Source organism: Bemisia tabaci, chromosome 6 (genome assembly GCF_918797505.1).
Source record: "Bemisia tabaci chromosome 6, PGI_BMITA_v3".
In the NCBI taxonomy this organism is placed as follows: Eukaryota; Metazoa; Arthropoda; class Insecta; order Hemiptera; family Aleyrodidae; genus Bemisia; species Bemisia tabaci.
This window is the reverse complement of record NC_092798.1, coordinates 40038385-40058812: the sequence shown is the minus strand read 5'-3', so window position 1 is coordinate 40058812 and position 20428 is coordinate 40038385. Positions and strand designations below refer to the sequence as shown.

Genomic DNA, 20428 nt, shown 5'->3' with positions numbered 1-20428 from the left:
TCAACAATCAGCCGGCTGGAATGTTCAAGTTGCCAATCTCAAATGTTTCTATTGCGCCGTTCTATTCGGGCCTCAAGCCCAGGTTTGGATGACGGCAGACCCGGCGGAATCGAACGGACCGGCCATCTGCCCCCAGGCTGTGAGAGAATTCCTGGTCAAGAGCGCTGATTACATGCTGGGAACTTGGTTACAAGTGGCAAGGATAAAGCTTGACCCTCCCCGGTCGCTTCTCCTTACTCGCACAGCTTGGATCTTGACATTGTTGCAGAGAATGTTCACGTTTACACATTTTTCCATGCGTTTGTACGTTCCTGCAGGCACCTCTGTTTTAAAGGTTTCTGCGGGGGAAGAAAATTTGGAAAATTTCAGAGAAATTTTTAGGAAGTTTAAAAAGTTGGGGAATATTTGAAATTTTTTAAGAAAAGATTTGATGATGTTGGAAGTTAATGGCAAGGAATTTTTAGAGGACAGGAGTTTCCTTTCACGCTCGATTGTTTCTTCCTCATGATTTAAGAAGTCCCTTCGAACGGAAACTTTAAAAAAATGTGATTTTGAAACGGAAGACTTAAAAATTTGAGGTCTGCTTTACCTAAAGAGGACAAAAAATACTCCTCCGTAGTGGATAAGGGTAAATAATTGACAGAATTAGTAGCTGATCACAAAAGACGCCTTCAGGAACCAGGAAAATTTCGTCATGTTGATCGGGAAAACTGAAATTATCAGGAAATTTCAGTCGGAAACTCCAAAAGTGTAAAAGGAAAACTTTCTTGAAAAAGCTATGTAATAATAAGACATCAGTGAAAAAAATCTCATTTTCCATCTCTTCACATATTTTTCTCTGTATTGAGTTTTCACCTCTCTCTCAATGGAGAGTGCAGAAAGTCCTAACTTTAATCAGAAACAGTACGAGATTTCAGGGTATTTTTCAAATTTATGACAAATATTGCCGCAAAATGCTCTCGCGTCGATGTAAATTCCAGGAAGTTTTTTATGCCGGCCAGAGAAACTCTGGAAAAATCTGGGAACGTTTTCTCTTTAAATCCGCAGTCATCGTGCATTTTTAAGGGCAGTCGACAACAATCGCAAATGCACACGTACCCTTTTAGCTCGCAGTGCCCTACACTTGTACTCCATTTATGAGGCAAAAAAATGAGGGCACAAGACAAAGCGGTAAATAAGGGATTACAGAGATATATATGAGGAAATATGAGGATGAGGGATGGGAAGAAAAATGATGCAAGGGAAGACGAAGCGAGGGGGTACATAACCGCATCCGAGACGGGAAAACAGAAAAGCTCGTAAAATATGGACGTATGTAAGCGTGTAATAGCTGCGCGATTGTCAAAGTTTGCCCAAAAATCAGAAGTTCCCGTTTTTCTGCAGCAGTCGAACTTCACGCGAAAAGGCTGTCGGAAACTGAAAGAGGAGAGAATCACACCCACTAATTTTTCACATTTTTCTCTGAATCTGAAAAGCCGTTCACGCTGAATTTTATACCATTTAATGCAGAAACGGCTTTTAACGGCTCATTTTCTGAATTGAACGGAACAGAAATAAACCAATTTTTTTGCGAAGGCAAGTCCTGGAGTCTATTTCTGTTTCTGTTTCTGTACAGGAAATCACAGTCTTTGAAAATTAAAACTTTGAAACGCAAAATTGTTTGTACATGAAATCAAAAGTGTAATCTACAACAATCCTACCGCATGCCCCCCCCCCCCCCCTCGGTTCCTTTCTGTTAAACCCGAACCCTTTTACTGAAGCATTATCAGGACGTTTAGAGCAATTTTCACTTTCTCGCTACCCTAGGGTAGAGGAAGTATCGTCATCCTGCGAAGGGGTAAAAATGTTGAAATTTCATCACTTCTGGACTTTTTAAGGTCCCAGGCGTCAAAATAACCATACTTTTTTCTTTTTTTCTCACGAATTTCCCCTCAATTTGGGAACCGTGGGACGCAGCAGCGTCTAAGGTAGCTCGGGTTCCCGAGACAAATGTTGGAATCGCGACTACCTACGCGAAAAGCGGGGCGGTGAAAATTGCTCGTAACTCGTTGCTGGAATCGCGGGCCGGAGTTCGCACCGATAGCGCGCCCCGATAACTCACCAGCAGCAGCAGCAGCCACTTCGGATCCCGAGCGAAAAAGGTTAATGGCGAAGGCTCATAAAGTCGCCGGCTGCAGGTCGCGGCCGCATCGGTCTCCTGGTGTCCCGCTCTGCACTTGGAGCCGGCCGCTGATTTCAGTCCGAAATTTATGTCCTGCCACGGCTGTAAATTCGCTACTTTTCTTAAAGGCCGCGCTAACGCACAGTGGGAGCCAACGTTCAAAACGAGATTGAAAAATTGACCTAACTTGGAAAAAAATTGACCTATGAAGTTTCACTGTGCTCGGAACTTGTCAATGTTAACAATGAAAATACCTCAATTTTTCAAGTATCTTAATAATGGAACCGACCATAAATGTAAAAAAGTTTACTTAGAAAACGCAGTATGATTTGGATGCCTCAGAACACTTCCATTTTTAAATGCCACTCCTTAATTTTTCCATAATTCTCAAAATTTTTCCACAATTCTAAAAAAAAAAAAAAAAAAATAAATAAATAAATAAAGGGGAATGGCTCTCCACTCTCCAACTCATTCTTTGAACCAGGAAAAGTCCAAGTCTTTGGGTAGGGAGAGGAGTTGACAAACTTTTCCGCTGTCTCTCCGAAAAAGAGAAACGAAAATACTTCGGAGACTATTCCCACCAAACAACTGTTCATGTACGTTTCAAAAACATTGTCATGTGCAAAATATTCGAACCGTGCGGCAATGCCGAGTTGAAATTTGTTTGTGCAGTATTTATCTTGAAAGTTGTCGAACTCAACGAGTTAGTCAATTTAAATAACAGTGCGACCGAGGATAGCACCAAGTTGACTCATGTGGCAACTCCGCTCATCTGCCTTTCATAAAAAACACCATTTATCGTCTTCGAGCGGGTCGTTTGGCCCATAATTGCGTCATTAATGGACATTAACACGAAATTATGTCCGATGAATGATAAAAATGCGAGAGCACGGGCTGAATAAAGAGGTGGCGAAAAATTGCTATCGAGTCGAAGTAATGCTGGTGAGTGTGTAAGTGTACGTGCACCAATGGCGTGGCGTGAGTGATCGATTATCGATATTTTCCCCCATTTGAAGCTGTGATAAAGTATCGATTATTAAGGTGTCCGTTGCGAACTCCCTGGTTATCGATCCTTTTCCGTAGGTTTAAATGCCAGCTCATTGGCAGATCAATCGATATATCGCAAAGCACGCCACGCCACCGAAGTGCGCCCCTCGGGGTGCTGATGCATATAGCGATAGAGAAGTCGTGATAGGGGTCAACGCAATCGCCGCGAGTGGTCAGTCTCTGAGACGCCCTCTGATTTGTCTAAAAGTTAGTCAAAGTTCGATGGGAAAAATGACTGTATTATACCACAAATTATCGGTTTTAATTTAACCGTATAGTTCGGAAACAGGTCCTCTCCTTTTGTACAAAAATGACTCTCTTCCCTGATGTCGCCTTACGTCCATCATTTTGCAGTCTCTGATCCCAAGAGAACCGAGGGGCATAATTCGTCGTTTCCGCCACGGAAAAACGTAACCACATTCCAATGTTGCCAAATTTCCCCTCGCCAAAGAAATTTTTACCGGGAGAATATTTGGTGTTTCTGATTGAAAATTTCACCGATATTTCTGCTTACCTCATGCAAAAATCAGAGAAATTTTGTACAATAATTGCGCAGGTACACTCTTGCGAATAATTTAATTGTTTTAGTCAATTTTGCGACCTTGGAATGGAGTTACATTCCTTCGTTCGGGAAACAAGGAACACTGAAAAAAAAGCACATTGGATCTAGAGTCCAGACTCTTGAAAACATTGACAAGAAAAAATACTCTTGAATCAATCGGATTTTTGCTTGAATCAAACCAAATCCGCTTAAATTAAGAGGATTTGTTCTTGATTTCAGCTAGATTCTGATTGAATCAAGAGTACTTTTTCTCGTCGATGTTTTTAAGAGTCTGGACTCTAGTTCCAATGTGCTTTTTCCAGTGACTTTACAAAGCCCCAAAGTCACACCACAATGGATCAAATAAAAGCTGTCTAATTTCCAAACCTAGGCGGAGTAAATTACCACCTCCCCCAAAATATGACGGCCCCGCAACAACCCCGCCACACGTACTCCACTTTTTATGATTATGTTCAATAACATTTTTATTCCGGACTGAGGATCAAATCCCACTCCGCTGTCTCTCATAAAAGGCACTCGTCCCGTACAATAACCGACCCGCGCCACGTCCCAAAACACTCCAATTTATTCATCCCCCTCCGCGGCGCGGGGCGCGGAACTATTTTTCTTTCTCTTCCGCTCTATTTTTCACAGGTTTAAGCCCCCGCTTTGAAGTGCTCTCGTCTCGCGAAAGCCCCGACATAATATTCGCACGGTTCGCTGACCCCATCTGTTTCCGCGTCGGCCCGAAATTCGACCTTCTCGACGAGTGCTTTTTTCCGGCAGGTGCACCGTGGGTCTCGCCTTTCTTTTCAGGTGCCTTTGCCGTCAACTCGAGCGGAAAAATTCGCGAATTCCACACCGAGGCCGTAGTTTTCCGGCCGCGGAAGGTTGCCGAAAGGATCTTCACACAGACCTGCCTTTCAGTAAAAAAATAAAGAAAAGGATTAACGTTTTCTGCAGAAAGAAAGGTGTCTAACAATTGGACTGCAATTTGCAACTTGGAACTATAAATTCTGGCTCTTCTGGAAAAACGCTCATGTGCATAGGGAAACTTAATGGCACATATACGTTGTTTTTAAACCGGGCTAGAAATTATAGTTCCAAATTGCAAAATGTAGTCCAATTGTCGATCCTGAAAAAAGGCTCGGTCAGATGAACTGGTTTGCTATCCGGGTAGTCAAATCTTATCATACTTCTTCAGTTTGGTCCCCCCCCCCCCCCCGAGAAATCTGCTTTATCAATAAAAAATTACAGCTCATGAGCTGCTGAAAGTCGGGAAGTTTGGTTTAGTAAATCAAACGGTTCTGAGAAAGATTGTTCAGGATCCAGTTTCTGTGATTTTCTGGACATATGTCAAAGGGAATCGAAGTCAAAGTCCAGGACTGTATCGGAGAATATTAAATCGCCTTCATTTGTGGAGGATACTTCCTTGCTTGCACGAATTGTGAAAAAGAGTTCATCAGAAACAAAGCAAAACCTTATAATTTCAAAATCTAGTCAGAAGCAGCTCTGAAATCGTCTACAATGTCGAATATTTTCTTGTTCTGTGCACCAAACCAATCTGTGCATTTCAGTTTTAGGGATATGTTTGACACGCAGACATTTTAAATTCATCCAGAATCAAATTATAGAACGCGCCTTTCCTGAACCCTACAGAGAACGGAATATTACGGTTAGATGAGACTCTGGTGGCCTCTTAAAACGATGCCTTTTTCAATGTATCCCCGCCCCGAGCACCACTAGAACTGGCTTCAGGTTTCTGACTTTCTAAGATCCCTCTAAACGATGCCGCTGAAACTCAAGTCGGTCCTCACCCTTTTTCCAGGGACGCCAACGAGGAATGTTGATGCAGCGTGCTCTCCCCCGATAAAACCACCGCGTATTATTGTCAAGCAGCAATCTGAGAGAGCCCCAGCAATTATTAATTAAGGTATTATGTTTGCTTGACACCGAGTTTATCAGGCTGCCCGAATCTTCCCAGACGCCACAAGTCAGCCCGCAACTTTGTACCCGCTATGTTGTCACATTTTGAAAGAAAGTTATCTTGTTGGACCTCATTTAAAAAAAAGAAGAACTAGCCCGTGTAACTCGCATCAGAAGCCATGGGCTGAAAACTCATAACCTAAACACCTCATAGCAAAAGATACTTTTTCATTTTTCAGGATACTTTACGTCATAGACTCACCCCTTCTCCCATTAAAATTTTTTGGCTTTGCCATTCAGGGTGTCTACAAGTCCGGAAATTCCGGAAAGTCTGGAAATAGTACCGATTTTTTGAGGGGGATCCGGAAGTACTGAAAAAGTGCGGAAATTCCGCAAAAGGTCCGGAATTTTTTTTATTTTTCTCGTCATTTTTGTCTCAATTTGAGCGAGAAATTCAAATATTTGAAATTTTTCGAATTTCGTCAAATGGGGGTACTGAAAAAGTACTGAATTTTTCTACTGAGGAGGTACTGAATTTTTTGGATTACTGCACCTTTTGGATGTCCGAACGGGAAAGACGATGGCTAAAATAATTTTTAAGCTATGCTCTTTTATCAATCAAAATCTCTGCTAAAATTCGAACGTGTCCAAAAATAAGAGATCGCCTCTTTTCATCGCTTTTTTCTTCAATCCCCAATTTTCTGCCCACACTCACGCCCACGAATTCATGCAACTCGTGACAACATAGTCGGTGCCGTTCGCGATTACCTGGAAAAATTGCGGGCAGCACGTACCCAATTCTGTTCCCGCCGTCGGTTTAAATCATGGTCCTCGCAGCGTATGTTTTCATTAGCCTCGACTACCAACCTTCCGACCTATCGACCCGATCGAGACATTTGATACATCGCATCAATGTGCATATTTTCCCTCCGCACAATCGAGTGAGCAGCACGAATTTCGAGCGGTCGAATCGCGCGCCTCAAACACAAAAGTCTCGCTGGGACAAATTTGCCGTTGCATAATCCCCATCGTAGTTGCCTATCCGACAACTTTTTTCGTTTTTCCCTGAGTTGGAGACTGGGAATTTTGATTTTTATAAATTGGCGACCCTGTAAGCGCGGTCACGATTCCGCCCGCGTAGGAGTTACTTTCATTTTTCGCCTGGAATCGCGGATTTTCAACCCTGATTAAAGCTCCGCCGGACGCAACAATAGATAGGACACCCGGGCGGAGGGAGAGGGGGAGGGGGTGGGTTCGCGAAAAAATTAAACACGAGTCGACCGGCCATTGTTTCCTTTCGCGAGATTGCTTTTTTTTATCCTTTTTGTTTTTGCGGACCCGTCGCGATTACCGTTGCGTCGACTCGTGTCCGTTTTGCGAACTGGAAGACTTTTTTTTAACAAACGTCGAGCGTTTTTTAATGAAGCCTGAATTTCTGCAGCGCGGTTGTTAAAAGCGACTCGCTTTTTGGTATTGCCTCTTGTGGTCGGACGTCTTTTTGAACATCAGGTGGTCAGATGTTCCAAATCTGTATATGGGCCTTCCGCCGAAGCAATGATTTAATGGTTGTTTCGGAAAGTTTGCAACTTTCATTTCACATTGATTCATTTCTGTTAAAATCTTAGACGGAAGGTCTATCAAAGTTTTACAGGTATCATTCGAGTCGATAAGTAAAATATCACAAAGAAAAAAAAGGAAGAGAAAAAGAGAACAAATGCTCTGATATTCTCAACTTGTCCTTCTTCTTCTCTTCGTTCTTGTTCTTCTTTCTTTTTCTTTTTCAACTTTTTAATGTAAGCAATCCTGCGTTACATACCATCTTAGTATTGTGTACCGTTGCGATAGGAATCGTAATCAAGCAAGAATGGTTTTAGATCATATATACATCAAGGCTTTATGAATTTTCTAGCGTGTTGCGCAAGGAAACTCAACGCGCCTTCGGTTTTTATGCTATGCAACCCACACAGCAATCAAGCAGCTATAATTATGTCGATGTTATGCATCCAGGCGATACCATCGACGTCTAGTTTTTCTAATATTTCTGATCCTCAATTTCTTGTTAAGTTGAGTTTTAAAGAAACAATTGAAACACGGGTATCATATGAATAGGATCATCCATGAAAAAGAGCTTGAATCGCGTGAATTAGAATCAGAAAATAGGAAGAAACCAGATTCTATGAATAAAAAAGAGGAGACACAGGGACGGTAGGAATAGAGGAGGAAGAACGATGGTTTAAACAGCTGCATGTTTGCGGGGAAACATTTAGCGAAGTTTGTTTTCATAATGAGTCTGGAGTCAGGCATCTTAGTGGAGAACCATGTTGCCGAAGTAAGTCAAGAAATATGATCAAAAAGGGCGTTTCCGCGGATATTTCGGAAATGTGACAACCGAGGGAGACTCGAATTAACAATTTCCATGAGCGATGCTTGATTAATGCAAAGGATTGAAGCAAACAACGGAGAGAGACGACAGATGCGACTTGGACCGACCGCGCCAGCTTGAGAGAGAAATTCAGAGAGATTAATCAGAGATCGAGAAAAGAGATGAAGTTTCATTTTATGTCATTCTAATGTGCTGGATTAGCAAAAAGTCGAGACGTTAAATCAAGGTCTCAAACCGACAGTTAATTTGATGTTTATAAAAAAAAATAAAAATTTTTTAAAAAAAAAAAAAAAAAAATTCTCTATAGAATAAAATTATAATCCAAATGGGCATAAAATATCAACTTGGGCAAAACTTCGAGTAATCAGAACTTTAGATACGCGATTGCTTTTCGCTTCTTTGACACTAGATATCATTTTTCATATGATCAAAATTAAGTACTGAATACGTATATTCTGCGGAAAAATTCGCTGCCATATTCCAATTTTCAAGCATCAAAAAGTCAGTTTGAACTTTCTTGCCGCCATGAGGATCTATGTAATTTTGAAACTTCAAACACGTTTTTCTCGAAGTAGCAAAAGCTGCACTTACGCGCCTTGTCCTCCAAGCCCCACAATTGGACTGCATTTTGCAATTTGTAACTATAAATTCTGGCCCGGTTCAAAAACAACGTATGTGCCATTAGTTTCCCTATGCTTATACGTGTTTTTTCAGATGAGACAGAATTTATAGCTCTAAATTGCAAAATGCAGTCCAATTGTACTCTTAACTCCTGTACCTGTTGGTAGGTTTTGTTGTACACCAACAACAGTGGCGACTTGGCGAGGCGTGAATGATCGATTATCGATGTCTCCCCATTTTGATCTATGGTAAAGAATTGATTTTTAAGTTGTTTGCGTGAACACCCTGTTTATCGATCCTTTTCCATAGATTTAAACCGCAGATCAATCGACATATCGCAAAGCACACCACTGCCAACAAGATAATTAATCATTGTTCCGCCGCGCTGACTGGACAATGCAAGGAAGATGCTGATCCTTCCTTCTGTTCCTCGACCTTTCTTGGGTCTCAGGGTTTGCCGTATAGTTTAAGGTTTGACAACGCTGACGCAACACTTAACCCTGTCAGTTGGAGCTGTTGAGTGGAACCCTCGGGATCTTGGGAAATGGGAAGGGTCTCACGCGTTTCCATCGATGATCCAATCAACCGCCGCTTCGGCTTCAATTTCAACGCCTCGCAATTCGCAATTCGCGATCGGGTTGGCGCCAAGTTTCCAAAAATTAAACGCATGTATGAAATAACCCACATGGGTCGCTGATTACCGTGCCTTACAACGCCCTGCGGTTTTGCGGAATACGCACTGGTCGAGATTTAGAGCCTCGCATAAATTATACTTCATTGTAAGAAAATCAGGGTTGCCACAGTCAGGGAGTTTTACAAAGTCAGGGAAAACCTGGAATTGTGAGGAAAAATGACGAAACTGTCGAAAATGTCCGGGGAAAATTGCCAAATCACCTTTATCTGCTTTCTATACTAGATTTGATGTTTCAAGCAATATATTTTGCGTGAAATCATTTGAAATTATGTCTTTTTAACCGTCTGGCATATCTTCAATTGTCAGGGAATTTCACCAAAACGTGTCAGGGAAACGTCAGGGAATTTCATTTTCTAAATTCTGTGTCAGCCCTGAATCAGAAAATGTCTCTGAAATTAACGGAAAAGAAGTTGCAGCTTTTACCTCAGAAGCTCCTGAACGGTCCTTAATTCAGCAAAACCGTGTACGAGAGCAACCCTGCGTTCCTCATGTGAATGTGACGTCATTTGTAGCGGTCGTCAACGAAATTCAGAGGCGCCCGCGTTCGTTGCGGCGAACACGACGGTCCGTCCGGTCGAGGCGATGATGCGCTGCCACCAGGACCGAGTCCCTCAATTGGATTTATTGTCTCGTTTACGGAATTAGGTCATTACGCATTCGAATTGCTCCTGCACTCCCCAACCGCCAACTGCATGCCTCCATTTACAGAGCTGCATTTTCGTCAGTCTCCGGTGCATTTCAAAGTATGCTGCACTGGAAAAAAAACCTATTGGATCTAAAATCCAGACTCTTGAAAACATTGACAAGAAAAAGGACTCTAGATTCAATCAGATTTAAGCTTAAATCAAGAACCAAGCCTCTTAATTTGAGCGGATTTCCTTTTGATTTAAGCTTAAATCTGATTGAATCTAGAGTCATTTTTCTTGTCAATGTTTTCAAGAGTATGGACTCTAGATCCAATGTGTTTTTTTTTTTGTTTTTTTTTTTCCCAGTGTGCTCTAATAGGCAGCCAGTTAAAATATTATTTGGTAAATTCTCCGAAATTTTTTGTTTAGAGCACTGTGAAATCATAAAAAATATTCAGGAAAAATGTCTGCAAACGCCTGACATACAGAGTACGTCGATCAAATGAAGCGTTAGCGGAGACTCTAAGACACCGCGACCAAGAAATGCCATTTCAATTGGAATTCATTTTTAATTAAGAACTAAAATTTCCTGCTCGTCTGTAAAAACACCTATGTGCATAGGGAAACTAATGGCACATATGTCATTCCTAAACTGAGTCAGGAATTGCAGTTCCTAATTGGAAAATGGAGTTCAATCATACTTGCTCTAATTCTTGATAACAATCAAAGGACTATAATTTGTGTGCGCATCTACTCCAAACACCCTTTTCAAAATTCCTCAAAGCAATCGGCAAGCACTCCCGCACTAAGAGCCAGAAGAATCCACAAACCAACCATTCACCCCCGAGCTCAATTTACGACCATGTCTGGATATTCGCTTGAGGTTTCTATACGGGAGTTCGGAGCCGTACTCCGTTGCCGCCGTCCTATCCACACCTCGCCAATTTACACGGCCCCCTGGCTGATTATCATCGGCCGGGCGCCCATTTCCACCGAAACCTCACCGCGGGGGGCACTTGGGCGCATGGCTTTTCAATTAGATTTATGTCTCCTCCCTCCCCTCCCTCTTCATTACCCTCTTCGTTTTCGGAAGTACTCGTGTGTGATCCGAAAGAGGTCTCGCGAGGCACTATCCGGCTCGTGGTGATAAGTTGTCGCAAGGCGTAACCACACTTGGAGATGAGCCCAATAAAGCATTGATTTATATGGACGACAGGGCCCATCGCGCGGTGCACTTACGTTCTTACATCAGGAGGAAAACGAAGTGTTACGTTGTAATGAGTTGTCACATTCCGCGTGACGTCAGGACCGTGCCATCAATCAATGTTTTGGGCCATGTGCCCGCTCTCTCTCAGCGGGATGCGGGCCGTTGGGCAGTTTTCATTACTTCTGGCGATGGCTTAATCTATTAATTATTTATGGGCAGAGATGAGGATCGACAGGGAAGCACATTCTCAACTGTTTTTTGTTTGGGTTATTGTCCACCTGTTTCTTTCGCAAAGTTGAAAAATCTGGCAGTTTTTATAATATGGTGTAGAGACGCATCGACGTAGTGTCCTCTGCAGTTAGCGTAGCGGTAGGAAAACATAAACGTACATGAGTAAAAAGGCTATAAATTAATGTACGTCAAAATGTTCGGAGCGTTTCGAGGAGGTCTCGGTCCCCTTGTCAATCAGCCGAAGAAAAATGAGAAAATAAAATGAAGTAAAAACAAAAGACGAGGATCCCATTTTGGTGATATCAGCAGATAAGAGAATCCAAATTTAGATCCAAATTAAGTCTCAGTTTTGACCATGCATTCTTGTTAATTGGTCGATCGTTCCCGAAAGCTTCATATCATCTGAAGAGAAGGGAATCATCTCTCTGTATCCCAGATATGGAAAACATCTCTTTGGAATAACTCGAATGATATTGCGGTACGTTTAGATTCCATAAATGCACTGAGAGGTTTCGCAGCGCGTTCGTTTTGGCCCTTGCGCAACGGACCTGGGCGTATGTAGGACCGCGGTATCGATGCAATCGATGTAATCAATTTTTGAGCGGGAGAAGAGACGCGACGGATGCAGGAGCGAACCAAAACGGCCCGAAATGCCGATCGCATCGCGTCTGTTGGTGGTTCATTCCGCCGCGCCGCAGGAACGAAGGACCGGTCCACCGACAAAAACTTAATCGGTTAATTAATTAAATTTATCGCGCGGCAAGGTTGCCTGCATGCCCTCCGAAAGGTTGTCAGCTTGGAGCCGATGAGTTCCGAAAAGATGCGGTCGTCTGATCCAGTAACAGAATGCAAAAGATGCGTTTTCATGCACTCGGAAAAAAGAGGTAGGGGTTGTTGAATGTTGGATGACATGAGCATTTCCAATTAAAACAGTTCGGAAAAAAGAGCATCACTTGTGTCATAAAAACGGCGCACCATGTGACACTGCTGCCGAGAAGTTGGACGCTGGCGCGTGTTGAATCCGCAGTGCCACGTCGTGAAAGCTGGAGCCCTTGAAAGGGCTATCGATACCCAAAAGTCACCAAGGCTCCTGCCCACGAGACCACGCGACGTTGACCGCGGCAAGGCAACCGCTTCGAAATAGGGACTGTTCCACTTGCGGCAACGGCTCAAGAGTCATTGAACGTCAGCGCCTTATGGTCTTCGAAAATGCACAGGCCTTGCGTTCCTCACTGGAAAAAAAAAAAAAAAAAAAAAAAAAAAAAAAAAAAAAACACATTGGATCTAGAGTCCGGACTCTTAAGAACATCGACAAGAAAAAATACTCTTGATTCAATCGGATGTTTGCTTAGTTCAAGAACCAAGACTCTTAATTTAAGCGGATTTCCTTTTGATTTGAGCAAAAATCTGATTGAATCAAGAGTACTTTTTCTTGTCAATGTTTTTCAGAGTCTGAACTCTAGATCCAATGTGTTTTTTTTTTTTTTTTCCAGTGCTCTGACGCACACTGGACTTAATAATAAATTCATTATGGATATTATTTGCAGATAGCAAGGAGGGTAGTTTCTTTTATCATTCAGGAATTGTATCTTTTAGTGGAAAAAGTTAGTTGAATTTGCTACCAAGAATATTTACCCTTGGAAAAAGCATGCTCTTTTCTCGATTCAAGAAAAATTTCATTTTGGTGGCAAATTCAAGAATATTTGTTCATTCTTTCCCATTCTTTTCCGTTCGACCATATTTTTCAAAGATCTTCTTGCAGTCTTGGATTCGCACTCTCGATAGTCGCCCTACCTCGTAATAAATTTCCTCCCGTCCAAAATTCAGCCCTGAATCCCACGATTCGGAAATTCCCAGCAGCATCAGAATATGCATGAGTGAAATAGAGAGAGAAAGTTCCAAGATGCCGACCGCTACCGGTACTTACATTTAAATACTGTAGAGTCTCTTACGTCTGCCATTGACATCCAGTACATCACGAGCACCGTCGCGTCGGTACCCCACTATTTGCATCTTCACCGGCACACCGGAGTTCCAGATTACCATCCGGGTAACTTACGCCCCCCCCCCCCCTCTCGTAGTGCATCGCGTACGCAGGACTCCCCTCGGTGTCGGGGGGAGGGGCTGGAGGGGGAGGGGGTGTATGTCGCGTGGGCGCGATTTACCTTTGTTGGTGGCTCATTATCATACTCCCGAATCATCATACAATGCGTCTTCCGCCGGGGGGGAGGGGGAGGAGGGCGGCCGATTAATAATGCTCCGGCCATTACTGTCACGCCCGACAAATGGCCCCATGCAAATTCGCGCCCCGGGATTTACGGGGCCTCGGCCCGTAACTCGATCCCCCGGCTGGGGTCTGGACCCCGTGAGGTGGTTTTTTAAGTTTTCTAAGAAAAAAAAATGGGCACGGTTGTGAGGTGTTTTTGCGGTTGAGTTTTTGACTTGAGCAATCGGGTGCCATCGACAAGAGTTTGGTAATTGTCATAAGTTTTGCTGAGATTGTGCGTATCGAAGGTGACACCAATGGCTTGAGACTAAGACATTCTATTGCGAAAATAAAGCCAAAATTTAGAAAATTTTCGAATAAAAAGTCCACGAAGCGAGGGAATTCAAGTTCTTCTGCAGTAAGGAAAAATACGCAGCTGCACAACCCTAGCAAGCCCGAAAAGCATTCACCGGGTTTTGAATTTTCACTCTTATTTTGCTGGTCTCCGCAGGAGCGACATTTCTACTGCCCATCTTGCCAAAAAAAGTGCCTCACTCTTTCCTTTTTTCCTACCCTTTTTTTCCTACCCCTTTTTTCCCCCTCCAAAAATGTGGGCTTTCAGTTGGTCTCTCCGCCTTTAGTCCACTGGGAAAAAAAAACACATTGGATCTGGAGTCCAGACTCTTAAAAACATCGACAAGAAAAAGTACTCTCGATTCAATCAGAATCTAGCTTAAACCAATTACCAAGCCTCTTAATTCAAGCGGATTTCGTTTTGATTCAAGCAAAAATCCGATTGAATCAAGAGTATTTTTTCTTGTCAACATTTTCAAGAGTCTGAACTCTAGATCCTATGTGTTTTTTTTTCCAGTGTCCCATTTTATCCTCCGAAATTTTATAGTTTTCATTAGAGTGCAAATCCAATCGCAAATCTCCATGAAGAGCCAATATTGGCCTTCACACGACTTGATTTCTCCGTGTTTTTGTCCCAACGCAGCTTTCCATTAAGGGAGACCATAACGACGCTCATCATGCATGAGTCTACGAGAGTTAAATTACCCAGGTTTCCTTGTACGCACGCCTAAGCTGAGTACTAATACGGTTGTTTGGGTTTGTTTCAGGAACACCACAACTTCGTCGGCGAGGACGAGTTGCTGGGCCCGGTGCTACTCTCTGTGAAGACGGAGACGAACAACGACGAAGAATACCTGAGGCTGCTCCTCAGGCTCCGAACGGGAACCACCCACGACCTCATCCCCGCTGCGTGCGCCAATAGCTCCGGTCCATACCACTTGGCCAAGGTGAGCTTTTTCTTTTGATTAATCGAGCTAGTCGTGCGTAATCTAAACGTAGATGAAAATGGAAAGTTTGATACAGGCCGCCATCAGGCAAGCAAGTAACAAGTAAAACTTGCTATGAGTGCCATTTATTTTGAAAGCACTGACCACAGTGGCACCTCTGTTAGATAAGAAATTCCTTATGTCCTCGGCATTTTTAACCAGATTAAAGTCATTTTAGACAATCGATGAGACTTACAATGAGGAGAAAAAAACAGTAACAGTTCTGGAAACAGTACTGAATTTTTAAGGGCGGTCCGGAAGTACTGAGTAAGTGCAGAAATTCCGCAAGAAGGTCCGGAATTTTTTTAATTTTTTGTCATTTTTGTCTCAATTTGAGCGAAATTCACATTTTTTTAAATTTCGTCAATAATTGGAAGTACTGAAAAAGTACTGAATTTTTCTGTTGCAAAGGTGCTGAATTTCTTGGGAATGTACTGAAAAAGTTCTGTAAAAGTACTGATTTTTGGTTGGCCTGTTTTAGTAGACACCCTGGTAAGTTAGTTGGTTAGTTAATTTATTCAGAGACAGTCAGCATCGCAGGCTATTAACGTCTTTACAAAGAATATGGAAGATTGGTGGATATATCAAGTGAAACTGAGCGGTGTTGTGTGTGGGTTTCAGCTGTTGAACGAGCAGCTGACTTTGGTGAACTGGGCGCCGGTGATGCACCCGCGGTGCTCGCACCTGATCGCGGCCTACGACGAGCGGATCATCGTGTCGCAGTTCAAGTTCGGGGTCCTCTACCAGCGGCCCGGGCAGATCACCGAGGAGCAGATCTTCTGCAACCGACACTCCTCCCCCGCCTTCGACGAGTTCCTCCATGTCCTCGGACAGCGCATCCAGCTCAAGGACCACAAAGGGTGAGTTTCCTGCTTAGTCCTCCAACGAAAAAATTAATCCCTCTCGCCCTCATTCCGGCGAGTAGGCCAAAAACATACACCTGAGTTCGAATAGTTGCATCTTCGTTCATTGCACGTTTATGTAGGAAGTATTTCCCTGCCTATCTCCTCGACAAATAAGTCAATTCATTTCGCCTTCATTTTGGCGAGTAGGCCAAAAACTGACACACGAGTTCGAATAGTTGCATCTTCGTTCATTGCACTCTTATGCATAGGAAGTAGTTCCCTGCCTATCTCTTGGACGAACAAGTCAATCCCTTTCGCCTTCATGTTGGCGAGTAGGCCAAAAACTGACTCACAAGTTCGAATAGTTGCATCCTTTGTTCATGGGCACTCCTATATAGGAACTAAATCATAGTGTGTAAGTTTCTTAACTGCCTAGCTCCTCAACGAACAGGTCAATCCATTTCGCCGTCATTTTGGCCTTATTACCGTAGAAACCTATGGCCTAAAAGTTCCAGATACTGATCTATAAACTATAAAACTTCAGTTATAGAAGATTTCGAAGTTTAATTTTCTCGTTGTGAATTTTCAGTTACCGAGGAGGTCTGGACACACAGTTCGGTCAGACGGGTGACGAGGCCGTTTACCACGTTTACAAGGACCGAGAAGTCATGTTCCACGTCTCCACCCTCCTACCGTACACAGAGAACGATCCTCAGCAGCTTCAAAGGAAAAGGCACATAGGTAAGTCCATCGAACGAAATTTATTTTGGAGCCAGGGGGTCCTCCCCTTGGTTGCTACGCGGCCCAACCCTCAACAAGCACCTCACGCGCATTGAAAAACATGCGTTTTAATTCGAAAATCTCAAGGGAACAAACTTCTCTGGCATTTTGTATCTACCGTTAGCCGAAAATTGTCGAATAGGGGGATGGATCTCTGTATTGATGACTGAAGTCGAGAACTGTGCTCTGATTGTGCGTCGTAAATCAGCACTTGTGTTACTTTTTCAAAAGATCACCAACCAAAAGTTCCTCTTGAAATTTTACGTCGAATTTCCCACTCATTTCAGCGTACCTATGTATTCACAGAAAATTCTAAAAATGTATTTTGTTCAGTTTCCTTTAAAATAAAATAAAACATTATCGGATATTTTGAAAAACGCAGTGGGTATGCTTATTTTTTGGCAGAGGACATCAATCGATATGATATCCACAATTCTGATGAAAATAAAAATTTGAGGAATCTATATGGTATCAAACATATGACTTATCGACTCTCAAGGGTAAAAAATTGTCACTCCTCTCAGTTTCTGACGATCGGGTTCTTAAATCTGGTATGAACTTTTTTGTTTTGTTTATGGTATGTTTTTCTGACACAATCTCAACCGGCATCGTCGTAAAACGCCCGGCCTAGAATTTGACAGTCTCTCAGGGAGTCATTGTCTCCCTGCTACTGAGGATTGAGACACTCCCCGACATGCCTGCATTCTTGCGTGTGCCGGTGGCAATCGGTCCCCAGACCATGACTCTTTGGAAGTTCGCTTCGGAAGCTCAACTTTGACCCTCGCGCGACCGAAAGTGTGTCGGTGACAAAGCATAGCTGTTACACACGAAGGAGGGGAGGGGTCGACATTTTGTTGTACCGATAGACAAGAATGTGTTCCTTTGAACTTTGTTGCCCGAGGGATTTCCTCCCGCTATTTTAGGTACAAGTAGGTATTTGGTGAGGCTATGTCTCTTCACAACGTCTATAGTAACACAGTCCGTTAAATAATGTGTAAAATAATGTGAACGGGTAATTTTTACAAGCTTTAAAATTGCACCCTCCCCCCCACCATAAAAAAAAAATGAGTAGTGAGCTGGATTTGTTACATATATTTGTAGTATTTTCTGATGTAAATTTGTGTTTAACTTTAAAATTTTCTCACGAAAAATCGTTTTTTTTACTGTTCACAGGAAACGACATTGTAGCCATCGTTTTTCAAGAAGCTAACACACCATTTTCTCCTGACATGATCGCATCTCATTTCCTTCATGCATTTATTGTAGTTCAACCAATCGACCCATGCACCCCTGATACAAGGTATGTTACAAGGTGCACCAGCCAAGGGGCATACTTTAAATTCTTTAGTGTAATCAGGAGTATGCAGGTGTCTTTAGAGATCAAGTTTTTTAATTCCATGCGCTCAACTTCCCCAATCAGAAAAATTATAGTTTAATTAATTAAAATTATGAATCCATCATCGGACAATTTCTATCATACATCAGCAATGCAATGAAAAAAATCACCTATTTCTTTGTAACTGACAGGGGTTTTATTTTTATCTTAAAACTAATGCCTAACAGTTAAAGTATAGTGAATAAATTAATTGAAAGTAACTTAGGACAGGATATCAAAAATCTCTGCTTTACAATCTCTTCATAGGCAATCTGTGCTTTGCTATACATAAAACCAGGTGCTCAAAAGTTAGATAAAGACGTATATCAGATTATATTTATTTCTATAAAAAAATGCTGATTTATCATTCTCTATTTTTAATCAGATTTAATTACCTTCGAATTTAAAATAATTCATCCCCAATATTATTTAAACAATTCATTACTGTTTTTTATTTTTCCACAGGTACAAAATTAGTGTTGCTGCAAGAGATGACGTTCCATTCTTTGGACCCAGTTTACCAAATCCTCCTATCATCAGGCGAGGTGCAGAGTTACGGGATTTCTTACTCACAAAATTAATAAATGCCGAAACCGCCTGCTACAAAGCCGACAAGTTTGCAAAACTTGAAGTGAGTAAATGATCTCTCATCCTTTTTTATTTTTCAGTTTCGATTAAGTAATTTTAGATGATGAAATAAATAAATAAATAAAAAAAAAAACACTCAAAATGAAATAATTGCTCAAGCAGTTGTGTAAAATAAAAATTTCAATAACTGATGTAATTAGGTTAATTGATGCATTTAAATTTCACGTATCTGCTAATTTATAGTATGACTCATCTAAGGTTTTTGCGACGAAACTAATAAATATCACAGGCACTAAGTTAAATTTTCTCAGTGGGGCACTGAGTTGAATTGATATTTCATTTTTATTATTATATATTAATATTTATTAGATATTAATAACTTTGTTTGACTTATTTCAGCTGAGGACAAGAGCATCCCTCTTGAGTTCTCTTTGCGATGAGTTGAAAGAGAAGACAAGGGAATTTCTCGGTGGGGAATCCACGGAGTCTGTGAATGAATCTCATCGATCGGAGAGTAACGGAGCTGGCAGCCGATTTATAGACACTGTCCGGAAAGCTCTCATCGCTCGAGTGCGAAATCAGAATCAAGAGACAAATAACAACAATACCAATAATAACAATAACACATTAAATGGAATGAAGAAAAGTGTGACCCCAACCGAAACACCAACAGTTGTAAGTATTAAAAATGTTTACCTAATCTATTGTATTTTCCAAATCTATAGATTTCATTGAATACTATGAATACAAGGGCTTAAGTCAGTGTTTTGTCTCTGGATTTTATTTTCAATATTTGGATTATTAATCCCCCCTTGTGTGCGCTAAGTAAATATTAATTTTCACCAGACAAAGTATGTTTTCTCCTATTTTTGGAATTAATTTTCCTAAAATAATTCCATAAAATTTTCATCCTCACCATTGTTTGCATCTTGTGAAAGGACATACCTACCTATCATTAAATTTGTTTGTTTAAAATCATTTTTAGTTAATTCAATTGAAGTAACCTTTTAAAATCCAAATACATATTGACATTCACCACATTTTCAAATTTCAGTTGGCACCATCATGATTCTAATATGTTTAACAAGTGAATATTAACGCCTTGTAATTTTTTCAGAATGGACGAAATTCACTCTCAAAAAGCAGTATTGGAAGCAGAAAAAGTGCCCCGCCTTCTCCTCCCTCTAGTCCAGACATTCGCCCCACTCGATCGCAGAGGTAATGATCATTTTTATTATTTTACTTATCATCAATGATTATAAATATCCAAGGAAATTCAAGAAAATGGACAGCATGAATTGACACTTATAGAATCTTCCAACCATCCGATGAACTTGCGATTTCAATTTGATCTAACCAAAAATGCTACAAGAATTCAATAATTATCAGTTTTTTCTGCAGCGTGGAATTTGAGTAGGGAGTTTAGTTCTATGTTTGGTGGTTAAATTATAGACATGGCTGATCTAATCTGATTGTAAATTCTATATTTTTTTTTTGCCATTGTGTTAAATGACTAAAAATTTTCCTTGTGTTTTTTTTTTTCTATGCAGTGCAGAGTGGTTCTCAATGTATTCTCATACTAGAAAATCAATTATTTTTACAAATTATTGATCTCTGCCTCTGGATCCTAGTCCTTACATTTTGTTTTGTCGTTTTAGGATGGGACTGTGTTCCAGTGAGTCCTCATCTTTAAGTTCTGTCGATCTTGGTGGTGGCGGCGGCGGCGGAGCTGGAGACAGTGATACAGGGCTGGAAAGTCTCTCCTCAGCAGAAACGCCCCAGCAGCAGTGTGCCCTGACACATGAAATAACTCGTTTAAAGTGTGATAAATTAGATTTACTACGGCAGAATGTGGTA

At 41.6% G+C, this 20428-nt stretch overlaps 1 protein-coding gene across 4 annotated transcripts in view; it reads left to right on the top strand.

Moving 5' to 3' along the window:
• Positions 1-20428, top strand: part of RapGAP1 (Rap GTPase activating protein 1) — a 711927-nt gene that overhangs the window by 686836 nt on the left and 4663 nt on the right. For all 4 annotated transcript variants that reach the window (XM_019050723.2, XM_072301237.1, XM_019050725.2 and 1 more), the window contains 8 exons: positions 14765-14944; positions 15605-15843; positions 16418-16569; positions 17782-17908; positions 18449-18614; positions 18971-19246; positions 19689-19789; positions 20230-20425. In XM_019050723.2, the coding sequence (XP_018906268.2) occupies positions 14765-14944; positions 15605-15843; positions 16418-16569; positions 17782-17908; positions 18449-18614; positions 18971-19246; positions 19689-19789; positions 20230-20425 (1437 nt within the window). The remainder of the gene's footprint in view (positions 1-14764; positions 14945-15604; positions 15844-16417; positions 16570-17781; positions 17909-18448; positions 18615-18970; positions 19247-19688; positions 19790-20229; positions 20426-20428) is intronic.